General features: G+C 37.5%; 1 protein-coding gene and 1 long non-coding RNA gene across 3 annotated transcripts; one reads left to right on the top strand and one right to left on the bottom strand.

Moving 5' to 3' along the window:
• Positions 1-32: 32 nt before the first annotated feature.
• LOC107709886 (uncharacterized) lies at positions 33-22,991 on the top strand. The gene is made up of 3 exons (XR_001636537.1): positions 33-426; positions 10,548-10,552; positions 22,981-22,991. It is a non-coding gene; the product is annotated as an uncharacterized LOC107709886 (long non-coding RNA).
• LOC107709885 (neutral cholesterol ester hydrolase 1-like) lies at positions 3,724-10,654 on the bottom strand. 2 transcript variants are annotated; one of them, XM_016514547.1, is made up of 6 exons: positions 10,639-10,654; positions 8,338-8,510; positions 7,498-7,723; positions 7,291-7,360; positions 7,038-7,209; positions 3,724-4,864 (listed from the first exon to the last, which is right to left on the bottom strand). In XM_016514547.1, the coding sequence occupies exons 2-6, from the start codon at positions 8,476-8,478 to the stop codon at positions 4,247-4,249; spliced, it is 1,227 nt and encodes a 408-aa protein (XP_016370033.1). In that variant the 5' UTR covers positions 8,479-8,510; positions 10,639-10,654; the 3' UTR covers positions 3,724-4,246. The 2 variants fall into 2 exon arrangements, with proteins under 2 accessions (XP_016370033.1, XP_016370032.1); XM_016514546.1 differs by lacking the exon at positions 10,639-10,654 and having other exon boundaries at positions 8,338-8,615.
• Positions 22,992-24,812: the final 1,821 nt, after the last annotated feature.

Below are 24,812 nucleotides of genomic sequence, written 5' to 3'. Positions count from 1 at the left end.
CTAAACATTGAAAGTAAAATTATATACAGCTATCTGTAATGCCTGTTTAACGTCAGATAAAATCACAATTAACTAATGGTGGAAAATGTAGCACTTAGTCCCAATAGTGTTAATGGGTTTAGACACCTGTTCTGGTTGCTATAGTGATCACTTCCTGTGTCACCCCCGACTCTTGGTTATGGGACTGGGGTGTCCCGTCAGGATATCGAGTTATTTAATTTTTTTGTTTAATAGATGGTTCCTTATTTTTCTGAATGGAGGGTAGCGCCATATCGCTTTTTTTATTCGTCATGTTCCAGGTTTGAAAGAAAGACATTTAAATTCCATGTTTGTCTGTGGTTTTGTAAGGATGATGAAGCACAAATTTGTGACAACAGTTATGTTTCTCCAACTTCGAGAGTTCATCAGCATCATATCCTCACTATTGTTCATTGTTAGTTCAGCCTGAGCTGACTGTTTCATCAGGACAGTATCTACAAAGATTTCTGAAACTAGTGAATGTAAGAGTGTTCAGTGTGTTGCCTGAGAATGTATTCATGGCAGTGATATTTTTAAAGCAATATGAAAAGCAAAATGATAGATAGCCATCTTTTAAACCCTTTTCCCCACACAGTCATCATATTTGTTTTGATGCAAACTTTAAACGAGTATTTCAAGATGTTATGTTCTTTGAACGGTTGCCTGAGCACCTTTTAGCACCCATTCCTGCCTCTTTACTCTGATCCTGATTAGTTGTGTTTGTCTCGCAGTTGTGTTGTGATTCCTGTTCTAGGGACCAAAACTAGAAATATGTGTTTACTGTTACACTGCGCCATTTCATGTCTTATGTAATAAAGCAGGGTAGACAGTGCTTCATCCATATCCTTAAATATGCTTGAAAACTATCAGTAGGGCTTTGACCAAATATTGAAAAATCTTCTAGTTAAGTCTTGGATCTTAGTGGGATATTGTGTTGTATTTTCAAATCGTATAGTTTGGTATTGTTGTTTTATTCCTCCCTTTGCTTTTCAATGGTCATTACTTGAACTCAGATTTTAGTTTCTTGATTTTTGAATTACTGGAGAACCTCTTATTGCTGGTTTATTCACTGCCACATTGAAATAATGAAAACTGCAGAAAGCAACAAAAATAAATTATAGTTTTTTATTTCTTGTTTTTCAAAACTGTGTTGTCGTGTTATATGTGTGTTTTGTCTTGTGCAGCACAAATAGTAGCTTTCATTGTAGAGCTTGGCATACTCCGGTTTAGCGGCTAGAGGGCAACATTGTTACACTATATTACGGTAATAGCTGTACTTCTCATTCAAATATCAAAGAGCAAATATTGGGTACAAGGACAATTTCATAATTTAAATAGAACTCAGCCTACAGCTATTAACAGCTGTTAATCTTAGAAATACTGAAAGGTTGATCGTTCAAATTTAAATTATGAAATTGTCCTTGCACCACAATATTTGCATTCCTAATTATCCAAAAGGTATAGAACAACAACATATTTGCTTCCAACTTTTGTCAAAACTCACACTAATGTTCTTATTAGGGATGTCAATTTTCGATCATTTCAACACAATTTTTGGAGTAGGATATAATCCGCAAAGGTGTTTACTTTTATTTTTGCACACTCACAATAAAAACAAGATTTGTGCTTTTGCAAAATAAAGCAAACAAACAGAATGCGTCTTGTCATCCTTTCCTTTCCGTGAGCTTGTTTATGGAGCGCCGCGTCACACTTCTGTTTTAAATCTGTTAGCTTAATTATTTAAGTCAGATATATTTCGCTTTTTTTTTTTATGAAAACAAATTGTTATTTTTATTTAGGCCTATTGCTTTCATAGGCTATACATTTTTCTTAAAGCATCCCATTTTGTCCCAGGGCTTGAAAACCTGTGCCCTAGGCTAGTTAGGTCCTGCAGAAACTTGTGAACGATGTGGCATCACCGTTTAGTGACGTCATTGAATGCTCTGGGAAAACGTATAAAGAATGAGAATGTGACATAACGCCGCGTTGAGTTCTGGGAAACTGCTTTGTTTATCCGCCATATTTGCAGGATAGCGCTGCCTTTCCGCTATTGAGTTTAGGGCAGTATTTGATTGTTTGTCGTGATTGTGAAAAATGTCACCAGTGTATGTGTCACGGGTGCACTGCTGAGCGGACTGAGGAGCAAGGAACGGAGAGAGACGAGGAGTACATTAATCCAAATGGGTTTAATTGACACAAAGGAACATGGAACACTCACGCTATACCTGACGACATGAACAATACCGGACGCTGGAGCACACACAGGGAACCCTATTTATTCACACAGGAGGAGGGGATGACGAGACACACCTGGGAGCAATGAAACATCAAGGGAAACACCTGGGACAAATTAGGAGCGAGCGCGGGTTTGACTAGATGTATTTGGAGGTTATTACTCACGTCTCATTCGGCACAAATCCAAATGTTTCCATATTCGCAATGTATTTGAATGTTAAACTATTATTTATAATGTAAACTAGGCTTGTACTTTACACGCATTCGCATATAGACTGAAAAGATCATCCTCATGAGCAAAAACGTCCTTGGTAGCAGAGTGGACCGGTATACTACGGTCTATTTAAACGGACCAGTGTAACGTTTTATATGTTTGGTTGACTGTATGTTATTTTGATAATGAACAGACTCACATTTAAGAAAATAAAAGAAATTAAATAAAAATGACAAATGCATACAACAACATTTCAAAACATTTATGCGGCTTTGTTCTGGTTTGCCGGTTGGTCAAGAATTTACACAAATTCAGTAATATTTAGGCATTGTTTCTTTTCCTAAATCCTCACCGTCTAACCCTCTAATTTCGCAGGTTTATTTTATTGTCATTCACTTTTGATCACAGTTTTCGCATCTAAGAGAAATGAAAGATTTCATGGCCGTGAATTAAGAATTCGTTCGATTTATTAATTTGTTCCCTCATTTGACTTAAATCATGGGTTATTTAAGGAACAAAATTAATGAAACATGGACAGTGGCCACAAATTAATAAGTCGTAGGAACGAATTAACAAGTTGTAGGAATGAATAGCCTATCTGTCCTGTGTCCCGCAACCCTGCAAAGCACAGAGCTTCCCTTATTTTAGTTAAATCATGGGTTATTTAAAGGACAAAATTAATGAAACATGGACAGTGGCCACAAATTAATAAGTCGTAGGAACGAATTAACAAGTTGTAGGAATGAATAGCCTATCTGTCCTGTGTCCCACAGCCCTGCAAAGCGCAGAGCCCGATATGAAAGAATTATCTGGGGAAATGACTGTTACTACATTTCTATTGCATTCCATGTTGAAGAACTTTGTGTTGTTTCTATTTTAATGTACTTTTATTAAAGTTATTAAAATTAAGTTTAAATCACATTAAAAGCTTAATTTGTACATTATGAATGAATGATGATGCATTTATATACCGTCACCGTCACTCACAGCCGCTCGCACGTGTTTTGCGCATGAGCCGCACGCAGCCCAAAATTAAACGACTTAATCGACCATCGATACCTTTAATCGATTGCATCTCTTATCGACAATTAATCGATCATCGATTAATCGTTGACATCCCTAGTTCTTATGAAAGGAACTTAGAGTCAATCTATGTTGTGTTTTGTGTCGTTCAAAAATGCAAGATGATGTGAAATACCAAAAAATTTATTATTTTCTAGAATAACTGAAATATGTTTAATGCAACTAGGCAGCGTATATTTGTAACCTTTATTGCAGCTTCAATACATGTTCCAGCTTTATTCACAGTAGAAATATGATACAAATGATTTCAGGTCTTTGGAGTGAAAGTCTAACACAAATGTTATGAAATGCATGGAGAGATGACTTCTGTTTTGTTAATGCAGTAGGTGGTATTAATGACAAACACAACTTTAGCAATAATTTGAATCGACAAGAATCTTACAAACGCTTTAACTGCTGAATATAACACGTGTCCATATACTTGTGTATGTTAATGGTGTCAGAACAGTGTATCAGTTCAAGAGAAATTCCTTTGTGGTTCTAAATCCTCATTTGGTTCTTAGTAAATTAGTTAAAAAATACACTTTAATGTGTTCGTCATTATTTGAAAGCCATAATACAATTCTTTTAAAACAGCAGAACATCAAATACTTAATTTGTTTGCTCGATATACAATAAAAATCCTCAGTTGTGTTGCAAAAGATTGCATCCCAATGTGTGAATTGGAAATCCCTAATAGACACATTTGAAATATAACTACAAATGTTTGGCAAGCCAAGCGATATAATTCTGCACTGCCCTTATTCCCACAGAGAAGTAGCAGGGCCAGAAACCAAAGCTCACACAGCCATGGAAACCATCTTCATAATGTTCATTAGTGACAGAGACCCCTGCCAGCTCCAGCCTGCGGGCGTACATCATCCCATCATCCCTCAAAACATCATGCTCACCGGTCATAATGTAAGCACGTGGTGCCATACGCAAAACCACGTCCTCCGCCAGTAACGGAGCAGCTCTGGTATCCAGTAATGCAGGTATGTCCTTTAAGATACTGAGAGAGCCAGTCACTGGAAACACAGGCTTATAATGTTTTATCACTCGTTTGGGGAGGAGAGTGGTCCAGTCCAGCTTTGAACGGATCAAGGACATCAGGCTTTGGTCTTGGGCTGTGTGGTTGTTTATCATGAGGGAGTGCACAAGTTTGAGGTCGGCGCCTAGATACTCCAACCAGAAACGGGCCATTAACCTGCGATACAGGATGGGAACGTTCTGGTTCTGCTGATAGGAAGCTGTGTTGAAGTCTAGCGCCTGAAGCACTGGATAAACCAAGACCTGCAGTTTGAATTTCACAGTAGTAGTGTTGTCTGTTCCGATCTAGTGAGATAGAGAGAGAGAGAGAAAAAGAAAATGTTGATTAGCATAACCACATCACACTAGCTACATTTTAAGACTAGGTTAAGGCTCCGACAGATCATTCAATTTAAAGGAACAGTGCTTGCAAGCTATATAATATTTTAAAATATCCCAAGTTTGAAGACCCACATATGGCTACATTGCTGCCATTTATACCACAAAATACAAAAAATATCATGCTTTGGTACATCATAATAAAATAAAAAAAATCATAAAAATGTCAAAATTATGAGATTAAAAGTCAAAGTTATGAGATTAAAAAGTCAAAATTAAGAGATAAAGTGATAATAATAGAATAAAAGGGCAGTTATGAGATACTATGTGAAATTATGATATTAAAGGGATAGTTCACCCAAAAATGAAAATTTGATGTTTATCTGCTTACCCCCAGGGCATCCAAGATGTAGGTGACTTTGTTTCTTCAGTAGAACACAAACAGAGATTTTTAACTCAAACCGTTGCAGTCTGTCAGTCATATAATGGCAGTCAAAAATTCCACGTTGTCTGATGATATATCAAAATCCGTCTTCCATTGTGATGACCTGTACTTCTAAATAGCTTTAGATCATGGCAGTGCCAGTGAACACGTCCGCAATCTCTCTGCACTGTGTAAATAATGAGTGACATATACGCGCGACAAACTACTTCAGTCTGTGTGCATTGAATTTATTTAATACACGAGTTTCACAATTTGAGTTGAATGAAAGAAATAAATGAACTTTTCCACGACATTCTAATTTATTGAGATGCACCTGTAGATGCCGTATTCGACCGCTCCAGATATGTTGACGCGTCCGCCATTTTGGAACGTATCGCGGCCCTAATGAGGCATCTACTTATATATATCTATGTCTACTATGCCAGAGCACGCACGCAGACGTACACGCGTCACGCGCCGGATGTTGTGAACTCGCTCAGGACAGTTGGACATTGCGGTGGATCAGATGTAAAAAATTATATAAATACTGTTCAGTTTCTTGCACAGACCAATCGTTTCGTGTCTTAAGACCTCAATGTATCGTCAGGAGCCGTAGGGTTTAATTTGGTTTTGTCTGTGTATGTTTTTTTTACTCTTAAAGCCATGGAGCCTATTGACTGCCATTATATGACTGACAGACTGCAACGGTTTGAGTTAAAATTCTTCGTTTGTGTTCTACTGAAGAAACAAAGTCACCTACATTTTGGATGCCCTGGGGGTAAGCAGATAAACATAAAATTTTCATTTTTGGGTGAACTATCCCTTTAAGGCCTGGTTTCACAGAGGGCTTTGGTTAAGCCAGGATTAGGCCAAGTTCAATTAGGACATTTAAGTATCTTTTATAAACATGCCTTAGTAAAAAAAACATTACTGGTGTGCATCTTGAGACAAAATAATGGCACAAATATATTTTAAGATATGTTAGTGCAAGTTTCTTACTGTTAAAACAGAACAGACATGCATTTTAGTCTGGGACTTGGCTTAAGCCTTGTCTGTGAAATCGGGGGTAAAAGTTGAATTGATGAGATAAAAAGTTTAAATTGACAAAAAAGAAAATTGTGTGATAAAAATTATTAGATATAAAGTCATAACAATCGTGACAAAGTTGAAATTATGAGGTAAAGTCAACATTATGAGATACTGTCATAATTATGAGACAAAAGTAAACAAAAAAAAGTCATAATTTTGACTTGTGCCATAACAAATTTATGTCAAGATTTTCAATGCATAGTGATTAAGTTATGAATAAATCTTTCCTTTGAGTCAGATCTTTCTAATAAATCTAAATAATGATTTTTTTTTTCACTGAACCGTTTTTTAATGATCCTGTCACAGAGGTTCACAGATCGGATCATTTTCTTACACATTTTCTTTGGACATCATAGAATAAAGCACAAAACATTATGACCATTATGAAACAACCTGTCCCAATTCATTGTATTTGCATAAAAAGAGCATACAGAACAATTTTTGTGTTCCACAAAATAAAGTCATAGGTTTGGAAAACATGAGGGTGATTAAATAATTACAGAAGTTTAATTTTTAGGAGAACCATCCCTTTAACAGAAAATATGACCTTAAAAGACATGATGAAATGATATTACAATATTATATCATAAGGAATCGAAGTAATTGAGTAATAAAGCAGAAGTGTACCCGCTGAGCCACTGCGGCGGCCAGGTTTCCTCCAGCACTGTCTCCACACACTGCCACTCGCTCTGGATTGACCGAATACTTCGTCAGCACTTCTGGCCTCAGGAAATGCTTAGCGGCCTGCACACACTCCTCGTACTGCACTGGGAAGTGCACATCAGGAGCCATGCGATAACTGCATAGTGTTAACACTCAGCATGACTGATCAAAACCAGAGAAGATTTTTCTATTCTTATTTGAATGAGATTATACTCACTCCACTGTCACAACCACTGCATCCAGATCAGCTGCCATCTGTCTGCAGAGACTGTCATATGACCCCAACTCTGATGGCAGATAAAGCAGTCACATGAAAACACAACTCACGCATAATCCCGTGAATGCAACAACAGGACAGAGAGTCCTGCTACCTGATTCGTTACGAAACGTATATAATGATTCATAAGGAAACTCTTGGACATACTTGGAGCGCCCAAGGCCCATCCACCTCCATGAATGAACATAACTGCTCTCCTCAGCTTTCCGTCCTGTCCAGGAGGCTGGTATACACGTACATGGACTCCATCAAACAGGATATCTTCAATCTGGATCTCTTGGTTTGTGATGGGCACCAGACTCTCAAAATTGACAATAGCAGAGTTGATAACTCGGACTCTATGGCTCAAACCCATTGAGTGAGCAACATCTCCCTACAAAACAACAGGGTCAGTATTCAGTGAACTGAACTAACCGTTCCCCTCATTATGGTTTTGAAATGCAGTTTGCATGACATTTTTGGTGCATTGACAAGGAGAACAAATGCCAAGTCATTGAAAAAGAGAAAAGTTCACGAAGACAGTGAATTAGGATAATTTCATCCTGCCCTTGGGTATTATCTATTGTGGTGCCAAGTTGGACAAAGTTCATCCGAACAGGCAAATCAAAGTCATTCTGATGTCTCTCAAAAAACAGATGGTGCTCTGTTAATAGTTAATACTGGATGTTGTCTGTCAGGTTTTATGCTGTTTATACAATGTATTATATATATACTTTTATTTGCTGGGTAGATATTATGTACTAAACGCAACAATAAGTTAAGTTTCACTTAAGTTTAATGACAAAACAAATATAAACTTTATTGTTATTTTATTATTATTATTGTATCATTAGTTATTTTGATTCTGTTAAAAAGAAATATGACCTACAAGTTAGGCAACATAACCTGCAATTTCAGTTTAGAATAGAATATAAAAGAGCTTTTCAGTCAATCAAAATCATCCTTTCCTCAATTCACCTGGTGCACTGTTCAAAATGTGCTACTTACCATCATCACAACTCCGCGGAATGTGGCATCCAACACCATCAGTTTCCATGGTTCTGAGATTGTCTTAGGCAATGGGATGTAGATGTAATAGGCAACAGCTATTGCTAATAACAAGGTAAAACCGCAAAGCAACTTCATCATGAAGTGATGTCTCTCTTCTTTTCTCTCTGCAGCTATCAGGGGGTTAGACAACATGACATTGAGCACTTCTACAAAGATTTTTTTGAAGTTGCTGTTACTTCCTGTGAATCGTCAAATAGCATTCTGGGAAATGTAGTCTTTATCTTTATTCTTAACAGATAATCATTGCATACTGCAAACTAACAAAAACAATAGTCTAAGTGTAATGCCTCATTTAATGCACATTCATTCTCACTAATGAGGTAATTAAGGGAAAAAATTTTTTTTCAAAATCTACCGTATTATATAATTTCATACTCCAATGCACACTTTATATTTTTTTAAAGATCAGAAATCCTGTTAAGACTAAATTTTTAATATACATGTGTAATATGGTCATTTTCAGTGATATTAGGTGTTGATTGGTTTTACTCCTTGACCTCAATAATTTTGAAGTTGTGGCCTAATGGTTAGAGAGTCGGACTCATAACCCAAAGGTTGCGGGTTCGAGTCTCGTACCGGCAGGGATTGTAGGTGGGGGGGGTGAATGTACAGCGCTCTCTTCCACCTTCGATACCACGACTGAGGTGTCCTTGAGCAAGGCACCGAACCCCCAACTGCTCCCCGGGCGCCGCAGCATAAATGGCTGCCCACTGCTCCGGGTGTGTGTTCACGGTGTGTGTGTGTTCACTGCTGTGTGTGTGCACTTTGGATGGGATAAATGCAGAGCACTAATTCCGAGTATGGGTCACCATACTTGGCCACATGTCACGTCACTTTCACTTTCACTTTCACTTTTTCAATAGTCATGTCAAATGTCTACCACTAGGGGTCATTATTGTTATGAGAAAAACCCTCATAAACCACTTACATGTGATAGAACATGTTCGGTTATACGTCTTTCTATATTTTAATATGAACAAATTTGAACAAATATTAAAACAAATACATATACACGTATATAATATGTACATATAAAATTATATATAAGTGATAAATACGCACACACTTTAATTTGTGTAATAAAATCTAAGATCAAGACAATTTTAATTATTAAAACATAACTGAGTTTCCAAGTAAAGAAGTAAATGACTTTTACAAAGCCATATTGACCAATGTAAGAACACCATTGTTTGTTATTTACCATGTTTTACCATGGTAAATAATACCTATATGGACAGCACAACGCTGATACTTAGTTAACAGTATAAAGTAGTAGCAGTGTCCTGGTTAGAAAAGTGCTCTCAAAAACGCATCTGATGTTGAATTTCATTACAGCTGACGAAATAGATTGTGTGACAAAAACTACATATTTAGCAAGTGAGTAAGGTCTGTGTTGAGTTGAAAACCAGACAGGTTCTAATGGTAGGTTTGACGTTTACCATAATCTCTCCTCACCACAGTCCATGCATGCAGTGCATGTGCGCTGAGCTCTTCTGTCCAAACCTATAGCCATTCAGGATTTTTGTTACTTCTGTGCAGTGATTACTGTCATTTGAAAAAGACTGCGGCTAGCTCAGCAAGGACTGCCAAGTCAAGGGAAAAGAGCAGCAAGGGTTTCTGCCATACATTGGGCTCTTTAGTCTTCATAACTGTAGTTTCTGCATTATTGTGAGACAACTGAGGCATGCAACTGTTTGCTTTTGTTAAACGACTTTGCTCAGAGTAGAATTGTTAATATCTACTGAAGAGACGTCAAGGATGGAGTGACATTGAACCGAACCCATTTCTGTAAAACTAAACTCAAAAAAGTTCTCAGTAATGGACAGATAGCACTGCTTTAACTTTATGAGATCATTTATGAGACTAATTTTCTTTGGGATAGCTAGCATATGGCTAGCACTGAAAGTAGATTACTGTTAGCCTGTAGCCCAAATATCCATAATAAATCAGAGAGAAATGAAACATTTCTGAATGAAACCATCTGTGGTGTGAAAATAATTATAACGAGACCAAAAGTATTATGACTAGAGGATTATAGGAGGTTTTAAAGAACTAAAAAGCACAATGATGCTAAACCCATGCTCACTTGGTTTCAATGGTCCTCACTTACTATCAGAAACAAACACTGCTATCTTTCTTTCTCAGAGACATTGTGTCATAGTGATCATTCCTAAATCAGATGCCTAAAGAATGATAAAAGAAAATCAGATTTAAAACTCAAAGGATTAGTGTGCTTACCTCCAACCTCTCAAACTCAAAATGTCATGTGAAAATTCAGCTGTTATTACACCTGGACCTATTTCTTGTTTGAGGCCGTCTCACCACTAACCTTCGCTTTTGAGATGACATTTGAGAGACGTCATACCCCCCACAAATGATCATGGGAGTCACTTCTCTGAAGGTGTGGACACATACCAGTGACTAACGTGAGGTTTACCCTGCTAGAAAAACCAGCTTAAGGTGGCCAAGCTGGTTTTGAACATGGAAACTGGTTAACTGCCAACTTAGCCAAAATGGTCTACCAGCCTTAACCAGGTTGAGCTTAGCTAGACATTGGTTATACCAGCTAATTATCATAAATAACAAACTAGAAATCATACTGTGTGAAAATGTGCAGTTGTTATCTTAAGAACTATTTCTACCTGACCCAACCCTAAAAACTGGTTTTAGTGACATATAACTGACATTCTCAGTCATATTGATTACAGAGCTGTCCAAAAGTCTTAAACCAGAACATAGCTTTAGGAGAAACATGATGTAAAATCAATAAGAAATATTTCAGATTCAGATTTTAAGGTCACTGAAAAGTAAAATTGTGATTTTGGTCATGTGAGTCTGAACAGACGGTCAGATGTTTTCCTTTTATGAAAGCTCAAGATGCTCTTTAGATCATCTCAAATCATGCAGGAGAACATAATCATCAGGTTTGACACAAACGTGAAAAGTTCATGTAGCACGAGTGCCGCTGTCAATAAAGCAAAAACCAAATACTGAGGAAAACCAAATGCTGAGACATTCTAAAAAATGATTTTTCAGTTCAAATTTCCCCTAAAATTGTTATGCTGATAATACAATTTGTAATGGAAAACATGATATTAACTTATTGTTACTAGTAGTCTAAGACTTTTGGACCCCACTGATTTTTTGTATTAGCACTTTGTTCATTTTTGATATTTTTAGTACATATAAAGATAAATAGGCTGAAATATTTTACTCCCTCCTCTTAAAAGGTCATCTGTCATCTTCACACACAATGGTAAATCTATTGTTCTCAGACACAGTATGAGTGAAAATTGACAGTGACATTATCTCATTGTTTAGATATGTGATATGAGGCAAGTCAAGGAGCGAAAGAGATTTTTTTATTATTTTATTACCAAATCTCCTGAGTGTGATAGAGCTTTAGGTGGACGTGAGGCTCCTCTGTTTGGGCAACAGGTATCACCACTGAGACCAGCTGTAGTGCTGGAGGTCTGGATGTTTTATGTCCCTGGTTCATGCCATTCCTGTCCTGTTCTCAGACAGGGTTCTCACTGGTGAAAGGTACAGCAAGGAGACAGTGACCCTTTCAGGCTCTTCTTTGGCTCCAAAATATGCTCAGTGTTGACAGATTGACTGATCTGAATCTTGTGTTGAAGAGACACAGCAGATTTTGAAAGGTTAGTGTCAGGATCGCATAGATATCTATACATACATATACACAGATATCTTACTATACAACTTGCAGTAAAGTTATTGATAATGTCAACATAAGAGTATCATAAAAGTAGTCCATACGATTATTTTGCTATATTTCAAGTTATATAATAGCTATGTGTGGTAAACAAACTGAAATTTAAGTCATTATTCACACAAAAAAATCTTGCTTGCTTACTTGTCATTGTATGGAAACAAGCAGCTTGGACATTCTGCTATAAAACTTGTTTTTGGTGTTCCACAGAAGAAAGAAAGTCATACCCATTTTAAAAGACATGATAAGGATGAGTAAATGATGGAAATATTAATTTATTTTTGGCTAAACATTTAATGTGGAATTTGTTTAAACTGAAGACAGTACTGTGTTGATATCCAGATGGGCAGTTGTTTGGTCACTACACACAGAGGCTAGTTTCCATAGCAGCAGAGTACACTGGATTCTGCTAATAATGTGTGGAAACGAAGGGATCATGGAGTATTTGACTGAAAATGGATTAGAGCTGTAAATTAATTCTGAAAATGAATTGCAAATCTTAAAATACCATGTTCTGTCATGGTTATAGATACATAGCTCATTAAGGATGTACAAAATGTACCTGCAACCTTCATGTAGCAGCTTCAATTACAAAATTCTAAAAATATAAAAATATAAAGGAAGGAACAGACCATAGAAGATCAGTAATCCAAGCATGACAGTGTCTTTCAAAATCTAAAAACATGTAGAAATAACCCTCAGGCATCCCAGCCAAGCCACGCTAACCTGCACCTGTCTTCTCATTCATATGTCATGATGAACTTGTACAAACAAGTGATGTATCCTATTCTCAGCTCTTAACAAAAAAAAAACTAAATATGGATAAAAATATTGAAAGGTGCTCATATTTTTCTTAAATATGTTTTACACATAGTGTGTACTTACACACCTATGTCTGTAGTTTGTCATCATTTTGACTTTTTAACTCACAATTATGATTTAGTATGTCATAATTTTGACTATGTCATAATATCAACGTTTTAATGCATTGCGACTTATGCATTGGAGTATGCCAAATGTAACTTTTAATCTCAGAATTATGACATAATTCTAAATTATGATTTTATTTTAAAGAAGGTTTGTCTTAAAGAACTGTTTTTGCCTATGTTACAGGGTGTTCCGTCCATATAAGAAATCATTTAAATTAACAACATTTTTTAATTAAATAATAACAAATAAGTCACCACTTGCCATATCTATATAATAACGGTTAATGGAGGCCAAAACAATACTGGATCTCACTGACTTTCACTGTATGAACAAAAATCATAGAGACATTCAAGAAAAATCTTCTTTTGTGTTTCACAGAATAAAGACAGTCATACAGGTTTGGAGTGCTTTTTATTTTTTGTCTTCATTTCTTTGCACTGCAGTCAGCGAACTCAAACGGCTTTCCTAAATGTCATTGTGGGCTTTGTTTTTGTTTTCTACCATAGGTTTCACAATTCAATCAGAAAGACTTCTTCCAGAAAAGTTTCTTTCTTATTATGTTATGCCAAGGAAACATCAAACTGTACACACAATAGAAGTTCTCCTGTGCACATCTGCTTCCATTTTACCAGAGAAGGTGCTCCACTGTCCCTACTACATCCGCTGAAGGCAGAGAACACGCACACGTTTTGCTTTTGTTTTTCATCTCGGGCAAATGAAGAGGTGTGCAGTCTGACATTCCCGCCTGCGAAATCAACTCGAGAAGAGCTACAACTTGCAGCTGTCATCGAAAATGTCTTACATACACACACATACTAGTTGAATGTTTACATGAATTACAGTGTCTGTTTTTTATAATTTTTTTTTTACTAATTGTACTAGACTTTATGTGTAGGTTAGCAGGGTAGGTTGTTAAAAACATGTAATTTCTGACAGGAGAGTCTGTTTTGTCAAGTCTGTGATAGGACATGAGGAGTGCGAGTATGGTACACAATGCTCTTCCTCGCTCTTGGTCCTGTGCCAAGCGGTGCCACAGTTGAAGGAGTTGCGCACAAAGGATTGTTTCATGGAAGTGAAGGTATACGCTTGTACAGTCATCCAGATCAGATTCCTGCAAATTCCACACTGACACTCCCCTCGGCAAGCTGCCCTTATTCCGCTCCAGATCTCCATGTAATCAAAGGGCTGATGGAAGAAGATACAGTGTACAAGATCTTTCACTTCAAAGCTGTTTTTTGATGTCTTCTTGTTAAACATGACATATTGATAAAATGCTCCATCCAAATATGAACTATATGGGGTTAGACATTTCACGATTGGCACACAATAACTGATTAGCATTAGAATTATGTGCCTGTTATCGCTATTAGAAACATCTTGACAGTCGTGTTGTCTATAAATGAACGGCTGTCGCAGGTTCTGACAGGATTCTAACAGTTCTTTCTCTGCTGTTGTTGTTATGTCCAAAGTGGGATCAGAACGATAGAGGCGAGAGAAAAGAGTGATATTAGAGAGGGAGAGGACAGTGATAGTGGAAATTGATGGTAATGATAGTGTGGGCTGATAAAAATCAGACATGGATTGTACGAGAAATGGGCCACCAGCCGGGAGCGTTATGATTTGATCCCTTCTGTTGGTGCTTCAAACGTCAGGTACAGTGATCCCTTAAGACACCTCATTTCCAGTTTGCCTCTGGGATCATAGTAGTAGCACTAGCCTTCACTTTGATCCTCCTGTGAGACACACATGACAATAATTCCATTGTACCAGGGCCTCACTCTTCTGGAGGGGAGAGGAGTGATGCAAGAGGAGGGAAGAGTGTTGCATTTTCTAGGCAGAATGGTGACGCTGGTGGCGGCTGAGGGCTGAAACGGCAGCCTGCACAGTATTTATGGGTGCTGGAGCAAGAAGCAGCCTGGCTCAGAGCCTCACACACATCACTGCAGACATTCATCAACAGCCGAGAGAACGTCGCACCCGTCTTTCAGCTGACAACCTTCAGCAATGCTAGATCTCAGCGTCTCGCTTGGCCTTTTATTCTGTTATTCCCTTTTATTGCTTCGGCTTTTTCAGTCCATGGTCATTCTCCCATCAACTCTGTTTGCTTTCAGCCTTACTTTCTTTAGGTTTTTCTGCATGTTTTTAAGGGTATGTTCAAATATACATCCAGCTCTAAGGGTGCTTCAAATGAAATAGCTATATAGTTTTATCAGTCATTGCACTCAAGTTGACTAACTTGAATGTGATTGAAAGTAGGGTGCAAATTATGAAAAGGGTCTTCAAATATGTATTATTTTTTTCTTTTCTTACATAATATGTATATGTTTCAACAGAGGCTTTGTCAACCTTAGTTAACTTTAACTAAGCTAAACTTTAGTTAAACAAAAGGCCCTTTCACACCAAAAATGACAACTATTATTGTAACAATATAAGCGAGTTACATAAGCATGTTATATCATCTATCACTATAAATTCTAGAGCTCTTAAACTGTGAATTCTGATTGGCTGATTTATCATTTTATTGTTTTGTTAACTCTATCAGTTTACGTTTCTTTTTTGCCCCTTCTGATGGACTGCCACTGATTACCACTTTATTATATCACAAATGTAATCAAAAGCATCTTTAAGATATTCAACGGTTAGAAAACTAGCTAGCTAAAGTCTTCTGTGTTTTCTTGCCGTCACTGTTTCCTCTTGAGAAAACCTTCTTAGTATTAGTCTTTCCACGCTGTATTGTCTGTCTCGTGGGATTTATTTAGTTAGCAGCTTATTTAATAGCTCACAGAAATACAAGGAGATGTGATTCATCAGTTGTAAATGATCCCTTTGAGGTTTGTTGGCTGAAGTGTTGTCTGAGTTGCCAGCCATCCTCTATAGAGCAGCAGCCCAAAACCATAAGATTTATGTGTTTGCATTCAAGTCCATAGTTCGGCTGCAATGCACTTTATATCAAAGAGGTATTTTAAAGACTGCGTGTCTGTTTGTGGTCCTTAGTTAGTGAACAGAACAGCAGCCCGAAGCCATTTTAGGTAAACCAAAAGGAGTCATGCGGGTATGTCACATAACCCACTTCCTGAAACAAGGCTCCTTTTCAGCTGATTTGTGGGAAAAAAAAAAACACTACATAAGCTTACGCAGAAAAGCCATCAGTCAAACAAGGAAAGGTGTGAAACTGACAGAGAGTGTAGACAGCTAGTGTTGATATGGTATGCGCTTTAGTTGTTGATGCTATTTTCGAACATGTTATTATAGGACCCTTACATTTTGAGAGATAATTGTTATTTTCGGCTTGCGATTCCGTATATAGTTCTCAAAGTGCCATAGCAATTACGTATTACATAAATGCCATTTTGAAAGGTCAAATAATAAAACTGTAGCCACAGAAAGAATGTCTGTGCTCAGCTAAGGGGCATTTCACACCAAAACTGGCACTGCATCAGCATGACAGAATGAACACATCGCCCTGTACCATTTCATGTCCAGCTGTGTTGGTGCCATTAGTCTTGACAGTAGCGCATTCTATTTCAGCCTCATGTTAACACGTCGGATCATCAGCTTTTTATACTTTGGATTTGCAGACAGTTCTGAATCATGCTGTGTAAGTATAAGCTACTGTCCACCTACGTGCCTGCCCAGACTTTCCAGTGTACCTCATAAGGCAGATTCTGTCATGCCAGAGGTTGAGAAAAATGTTTGAATTAATGTGTGTTTTATTAATGATATTCATAGCCAGACTGTGGTAATGCAAGAGCTATTGAAATTTAAACACTGGTACTTCACTCAACATAAATTTTCATATGGAAAAAACTGTGTGTGTGTGTGTGTGTGTCTCAGTTTCTGGTTTGTCTACCAGGGTTCAATGTGGCTTGAGACTTTCAGGGCCACCAAGGCATTGGATCAAGAGCCTTTGATTAGGACTGTACTTTCTGGACTCAGCAGCTGGAAATACAGGCCGCTGTCATCCTGCAGATTACTAAAGCAGACACTTAATAAGTTATTCTGTATCCAGCAGGATTAAGTCACTGTTATTCTTGGCTCAGACAGAATGACGTGTACTGTAGACCCTCTATGAACTTCCATCTTCTTTAATCAGTATATATATATATAAAAAAAGAAAAATTTTAAAAGAAAAATTGAGTGAGTAATTATTTATCTGATGTACTGTACATGAAAAAAGTACATGAGTTAGATGTGCATTCATCATTCAGAATATGCACATCTCAAAGTGGTAGCAGCATTTTAGGTTTTACGGTTTTAACTTATATTTACATTTAAATACTGTAATTTCATTAACTGATATAATGTTAATATACCAACCTGTTGAAGTACTGAAATCTGTTTTGTACCTTTGTAATACACTGATAACTACCAAATGCAGGTGGTGATGTGAAAGTCACATGATGAACCTAAGCCAATCACAAGCAACTTTTAAATAATAACATATATAGAAGGTGCACAGTGTCATTCACACAGACACTAAACACCATCATGGTAACACACATGAAACTGAAATAATGCAATCAAACATTCATTTAACAACATTAGGTGTAACACACAACCCTAATATACAAAACTTTTAATCCTTACTGTTACTTACTATATGTTAGGTGCAATGTAGTGAATCTTGGCACACATTTTATCTGCAACTACTTCATCAGAGGTGGCCCTTGTGTCTGCTCCCAGAACTACACCATCCTATACACACACACACACATATCGTGTTTATTTATGACTCTAAAGCCTTTGCAGCGTGTTGTTTGGGAAACTGATGTAAATGTTCAAACAAATGTAAATGTTAATTAGCCTACTTAACTTAATTATGATGTAATTATTAATTTGTTAGACGACCATTCTTGCTGTTAAGTTCAATGGAGGAGTTATCATTGGGTCAGACTCCAGAGCTTCTATGGGAGAGTGAGTATTTTCCAGCAAATTGTTCATTCTCATAAAAAAATTACACCTCTCATAACTACACTGTAAAAAAAATTCCGTAAAATTTACGGTAAAAAACCGGCAGCTGTGGTTAATTTACAGTTAAATACCGTAATTTCATTAACTGATATAATGTTAATATACCAACCTTATTGAAGTACTGAAATCTGTTTTGTACCTTTGTAATACACTAACCACCAAATGCATGTGGTGATGAGAAAGTCACATGATGAACCAAAGCCTATCACAAGCAGCTTTTAAATAATAATATGTATAGAAGGTGCACAGTGTCATTCACACAACCACCAAACACCATCATGGTAACACACATGAAACTGAAATAATGCAATCAAACATTCATTTAACAACATTAGGTGTAACACACAAACCTAATATACAAAACTGATAGGAAAAAACTAAGAATAAAGAGTTATTTCAACAAAAAAACATCACATTTGAAATGTAACGCAGGGAATTCTGGGAATGTCAATTTACGGTTATTCACTGAAAAATTATACAGTCTCTTTCACTTCACAAAACGGTATACTACCGTAAAATTACATGTAATGTCCAATACTGTTTTTCTCCGTATATAGTAGGGGAATTTACCATTAACCATTTAACAGGTTTTTACTGTAGCATTTTTACAGTCTTTTACCGTTAAACTCACAGTCGTTTTTTACAGTGTATCTATCTATCTATCTATCTGTGTGTCTCATTTTATTTATGCTGAATTTCAACTTCTAAAGGGTGAGAAGAGACGTAAACGTGTTTTACTTATTAAACTCTAATGAAATTCAACGTGGAGTGCAAGAAAAACACCTTGTATCACGTCCCTTCGTTAAGACGAGGTGTCTGTATCACGTAGTACAGACACCTCTACAAGATGTTGATTGGGTCTAATAAAATGTGTGTATTTTAATTTTTTTCTGCTGTGGGTATGAGCATGGGGTGAGTGCCACATGTAAAGCTGTCATTCTGAGTGTGAAGTTAGCACTGCCTTCGGAGAGTTTGGCAACACAGGCAGTAAACACTAATTATAACTTATTCTGACAACTATAAACCTAGTTTAAACAAGCAGCAGTTTCTCTTGGTTCCTCTCTGCCCTGCCTTTCCACTGCACAAGTTCTGCTTATCTTCTTTGGTTGTTTTTCATTCATTATTTACACTTGATAGAGTGGAACAACCATAACAACTGCCTTAACTGTGCTTCTCTGGGGCATGAATTTAAAATCCTCCTTCACCTGACATCTGACCTGAGAAGTTCTGTTTTACACTATTATAGAACTTGGAGGGTAAGAGTGTAGCCACAAATCTGTGCTTATTAAAAGGCCATGAGAAGAAAGATCGTGTTCATTAGAATCATTCTGTGTGGATCGCAGAACTTTTTACTCATACAGCTTTGAGGCAGAGCAACGGGATCATCTTTCATGGCTGGGGTCCAGCTCTCTGATGTGGAGGCCTTCATGCTTTCAGCACTGACCCCTGACACGGAAGCACAATGGCTACTGTGTTCAGTTGCCAGAGGGCAACAGCAGCCCAGTGGCCTGACTTTGACCATCTCTCATTGTGAACAATGAAGAACGGGTGGCGCACCAGATTCTTGACATTTAGTCCTCTTCCTGAGTGAAAGAGCTCTTTACTTCCTTTCCGTCTCAGCAGCTGACTCCTCTGTCTTTCTCCACTCTCTTTCCCACCGGCCCCTCTGGGGTTTAATTGAATCCTGATGGTGGCTTTGCTCCTCTCTGTGGCCCGGCCAATTCTGATATATATTCCCCTCCCCTTGTTCATGTTCCGTCCCAGCAGCTGTAGGCTGACTGCAGACGCAGAGCACAGACAGCTGTGACTAAAGAGGAGGGGCTAGAGTAATTCAGTGAGCAGATCTGGGACAGCAGGACAGTCCCAGAAAACAAACCTATAGTCAATGGGAGAGTTGGCATACATTTGTATAGAGGACAAATAAATCCATGCAGTTTTTCAGTCGGTGTGAGTACCACTACATACAGTAAATGCTACTCTATGCAAGCATAGGGGTGAAAAAATGGATGTTTATATGGTGGTTGCACTATACATTTCCCCCCGTCATTTCAAGTAAATTTAAGAGATTACCTTTTCAGCAGAAATTGCTGCAGTGGTTGAAGTATATGTGGAACTGTGGTGTGGATTTCACCAATGGAAAGCAGAATATTCCATAAATGAAAGACAAAAAATTTGCCTGTCAGACATCTGTCTTTTGTATTTAACATCACTTTTGTAGAGTCCACTCATACTATTTCATAATTAAAATCAGTAGTGGGATGAACTCCTAACCTTCACCTGAAAAATTCCATTGAAATCTTCACAAAAACGCACCTGACTAACTAACTAGCCTTTTGCACTTTAAATAAGTTGTTTTTGCTTATTCTCATTTGAATAAAAGCACCTGCTAAACAAACAAATGTAATGCAAAATGTCCTATTAGTGTCTCAGAACCAAAAGGCTCCAGAAATCTTATGTCCTCTGCTGCAAATGTTGATTTTGGGTGAGGGGCTGACCTTGTGGCTCGACTTACTGCTTTCATACTAAGAGGAAACCTTTTCTAATGAGCTCAGCTTTTCTTTAAACATTCTGTTATTCCATTTGCTTGCCATATGGTTCAAGGGCAATCTGTGACCTGTTATATATATACTACAAACATTCTAAATGTATCTGATTTGGTTCAGAGGAACGCTAAGTATGATTTGTATCGATGTTATTATATTACCGAAAGTCTGTCTTGGGTAATATTTTCTGAATATATAATGCAATACATCAAATCTTGATAAAATTTTGACTCTATAACTGACATATTAGCGCAGTGTATGCAAATAAATCCATAAGTGTGCATTGGACTCAATTCTTATATGGCTATAAACATTGCGTCTGTGTTTTGACATATAGCAGAAAACCTTATGTATTTTTGGATGGGGTTCAAGAAAGTCAGAATACCTTTCAGGATTTTGTTTACATAGTTATGTATAAAAAGTGCCAAAAAATATAGATAAGAAAAAAATCAATATATTGCATTACAGAAATGTTTATAGAGGGAGAAGGTTTAGAAATGGCTCTCCTCAGGAACAGACTGTGCTACATTGTCCATTTGGGAGGCAGACAGTGCAGAGTTTAACAAGCTGTGAAATATCTGGCATGCAATAACAATTATATATGCACTTTACTGGCTGAAAATTGTGCTAGTCCTGTAGCAAACCAAAAATGGTCCTGCCCCACAATGAATAGAGGATGAATACAGTGTTCTTATGCTTTTACTGTTTTTTTTTTTTAATTGAATCCTGATGGTGGCTTTGCTCCTCTCTGTGGCCCGGCCAATTCTGATATATATTCCCCTCCCCTTGTTCATGTTCCGTCCCAGCAGCTGTAGGCTGACTGCAGACGCAGAGCACAGACAGCTGTGACTAAAGAGGAGGGGCTAGAGTAATTCAGTGAGCAGATCTGGGACAGCAGGACAGTCCCAGAAAACAAACCTATAGTCAATGGGAGAGTTGGCATACATTTGTATAGAGGACAAATAAATCCATGCAGTTTTTCAGTCGGTGTGAGTACCACTACATACAGTAAATGCTACTCTATGCAAGCATAGGGGTGAAAAAATGGATGTTTATATGGTGGTTGCACTATACATTTCCCCCCGTCATTTCAAGTAAATTTAAGAGATGACCTTTTCAGCAGAAATTGCTGCAGTGGTTGAAGTATATGTGGAACTGTGGTGTGGATTTCACCAATGGAAAGCAGAATATTCCATAAATGAAAGACAAAAAATTTGCCTGTCAGACATCTGTCTTTTGTATTTAACATCACTTTTGTAGAGTCCACTCATACTATTTCATAATTAAAATCAGTAGTGGGATGAACTCCTAACCTTCACCTGAAAAATTCCATTGAAATCTTCACAAAAACGCACCTGACTAACTAACTAGCCTTTTGCACTTTAAATAAGTTGTTTTTGCTTATTCTCATTTGAATAAAAGCACCTGCTAAACAAACAAATGTAATGCAAAATGTCCTATTAGTGTCTCAGAACCAAAAGGCTCCAGAAATCTTATGTCCTCTGCTGCAAATGTTGATTTTGGGTGAGGGGCTGACCTTGTGGCTCGACTTACTGCTTTCATACTAAGAGGAAACCTTTTCTAATGAGCTCAGCTTTTCTTTAAACATTCTGTTATTCCATTTGCTTGCCATATGGTTCAAGGGCAATCTGTGACCTGTTATATATATACTACAAACATTCTAAATGTATCTGATTTGGTTCAGAGGAACGCTAAGTATGATTTGTATCGATGTTATTATATTACCGAAAGTCTGTCTTGGGTAATATTTTCTGAATATATAGTGCAATACATCAAATCTTGATAAAATTTTGACTCTATAACTGACATATTAGCGCAGTGTATGCAAATAAATCCATAAGTGTGCATTGGACTCAATTCTTATATGGCTATAAACATTGCGTCTGTGTTTTGACATATAGCAGAAAACCTTATGTATTTTTGGATGGGGTTCAAGAAAGTCAGAATACCTTTCAGGATTTTGTTTACATAGTTATGTATAAAAAGTGCCAAAAAATATAGATAAGAAAAAAATCAATATATTGCATTACAGAAATGTTTATAGAGGGAGAAGGTTTAGAAATGGCTCTCCTCAGGAACAGACTGTGCTACATTGTCCATTTGGGAGGCAGACAGTGCAGAGTTTAACAAGCTGTGAAATATCTGGCATGCAATAACAATTATATATGCACTTTACTGGCTGAAAATTGTGCTAGTCCTGTAGCAAACCAAAAATGGTCCTGCCCCACAATGAATAGAGGATGAATACAGTGTTCTTATGCTTTTACTGTTTTTTTTTTGTTGTATTTTCCCAAATTACACTCCAAAATGTGTTTTCCACCTGTATTATATAAAAGTTTCTTTTAGCTACAGAGCCGTCTTCTAAGTTGTGTCTGAATCTGACAGCACTTGTATCAAAGACTATAGAAAGCTTTGGACTGTAAAAGCTAATCTCTTTGCTGTGACCTGTTTTTGAAGTGTATCATTGTTCATCCAAGTGTTTCTGAAATAGACACACTGCCTTAAGACAAATGAGTCCCTGTCTAGCTGTCTCTTTGGGTCATGACATTGCCACATTTACTTAGTCTATGACATGTAGCGAAGCTGTATAATGGAGAAGCTCTTACTTGGAGGTTAGTGTGGGCCTGGGGTGAGAAAATCGGCTGGTGGTGACTATGTGACAGTTGAAGTCTGAGGAGGGTTGAGAGATGAGGGATCTCTACCTTCATCAAGAACATGGACCATAGAATTTCAGGCATGACTGGGACCAAACCCCTCCATGCTCTCCTCTCCTGAAAAATGTCTTCTCCGGTAACTGATGCCTGAAGGCTAAGCAGGCTCAGCTGAACTTAACAGGCCCATTAGCTTTAAATAGACCTGCACACCTTGTCAGGTGCCTGTATACTGAATGCTCTTTATTATCTGTCAGGAGAGATGAGGAGAGACAGCCAGGGGGCAGAGAGATAACCATGAGTGTGTGGTTGCATAAGTGTGTCTTCCTCATTAGTTGTGTGGTTTAATCTTCTGTGATTCATTAAAACTTTACAGCTAAGTAGCTAAGCTGAGCTTAGATCCTCTTGAATTCATACTTTATAGAAAAAATGTCAAAGAATCTGTGGCAAGTGGTCAAAGAGTTTGTGATGAATTACAGGCGAACCGTGTAATATGGTTTCTACCTACATGCAGAATGATTGGTGAGTCATGCCAGTGACAGTTTTAGCAATTATATCTCACCTCTGCACTGATATAACTGTCTATATGTAACTATATTTATCTGAATCTTTTCAATGTAATTTGTCTGTAGGTTCATCGGAGCAGGAATTTATTGGTTGGATCTGAAATTACATAGATCCAAGCAGGGGCGCCGCTATGGTTTCTGGGCCCCCTGAACAGCATATTGACTCAGGCACCCTCTGCGATTACGTTCCCTGGTGGGGCGTCCCCCTCAGTAAAAATCGCGTTCCGGGCCCTCTCTCCCTTGTTGGGTCCTTGGAATTGTCCTAACTTTCCCACCTGTTTATAGCGCCCCTGGATCCAAGATATAGACAATGATATCAGTTTAAAACTGAACAATCTTCCCTACATGCAACTTATTTGTGCTACACAGAATGAGTTACTAGTTACTGAGCATGGACATTTCAATAGACTTTTCAGCTGTAACTTATCAAGCATTCGTTTGAGATACTCATCACCAAACGTCTGGCAGAAATCCAAAACAGCTCACCATCCAAATAACACCATTCCTACAGTAAAGAATGGAGATGGTAATATCCTGTTATGGGGGTTTCTCTGCAGCAGGGACTGGAGCACTTAGTGGAGACATATCCCAACAGACTAAAGGCTGTAATTAAAGCAAAAGGAAGTTCAACAAAATACTGACACAAGGGGGTGATTCTTTTTCCAACTCAGTGATTCAGGTATTTTATTATTATTGTTGGTGTTATATCTTTCACTTGGATGTTATAAGTTGCACTGAGTAAATACAGCTGGATAAAACAAAAACTGTGTCCGTCTTCATTTCAGGCTGCAAAGCAACAATATGTGATTATTTTAATGGGGGGTGATTCTTTTCTATACCCACTGTATAAGCTTTACAAGAAATTTACATATTACCTGGCTTGCTCTTCAGCCATCTGTTTGAATAATTTTCAGAATGCTTCACATATAGGTGCACTGAGGAAATCTATTCAGATATTTCTAGCAAAAAAAAAATAATAATAAAATAAATAAATATATAT

This window comes from Sinocyclocheilus rhinocerous, unplaced genomic scaffold, assembly GCF_001515625.1.
Source record: "Sinocyclocheilus rhinocerous isolate Xijiao unplaced genomic scaffold, SAMN03320098_v1.1 scaffold26, whole genome shotgun sequence".
Classification (NCBI taxonomy): domain Eukaryota; kingdom Metazoa; phylum Chordata; class Actinopteri; order Cypriniformes; family Cyprinidae; genus Sinocyclocheilus; species Sinocyclocheilus rhinocerous.
The sequence above is the reverse complement of the archived record's forward strand: the minus strand, read 5'-3'. Positions and strand labels throughout refer to the sequence as shown.

Bases quoted from the DNA above. Each gene is read 5' to 3' on its own strand.
- LOC107709885 (XM_016514546.1), bottom strand. From the start codon at position 8,532: ATGTTGTCTAACCCCCTGATAGCTGCAGAGAGAAAAGAAGAGAGACAT. The intron at 7,210-7,290 runs GTGAGTATAATC...AACACTATGCAG, and splicing joins GCAGTGGTTGTGACAGTGGA to TTATCGCATGGCTCCTGATG. The intron at 4,865-7,037 runs GTACACTTCTGC...CTATCTCACTAG, and splicing joins CCGCCGCAGTGGCTCAGCGG to ATCGGAACAGACAACACTAC.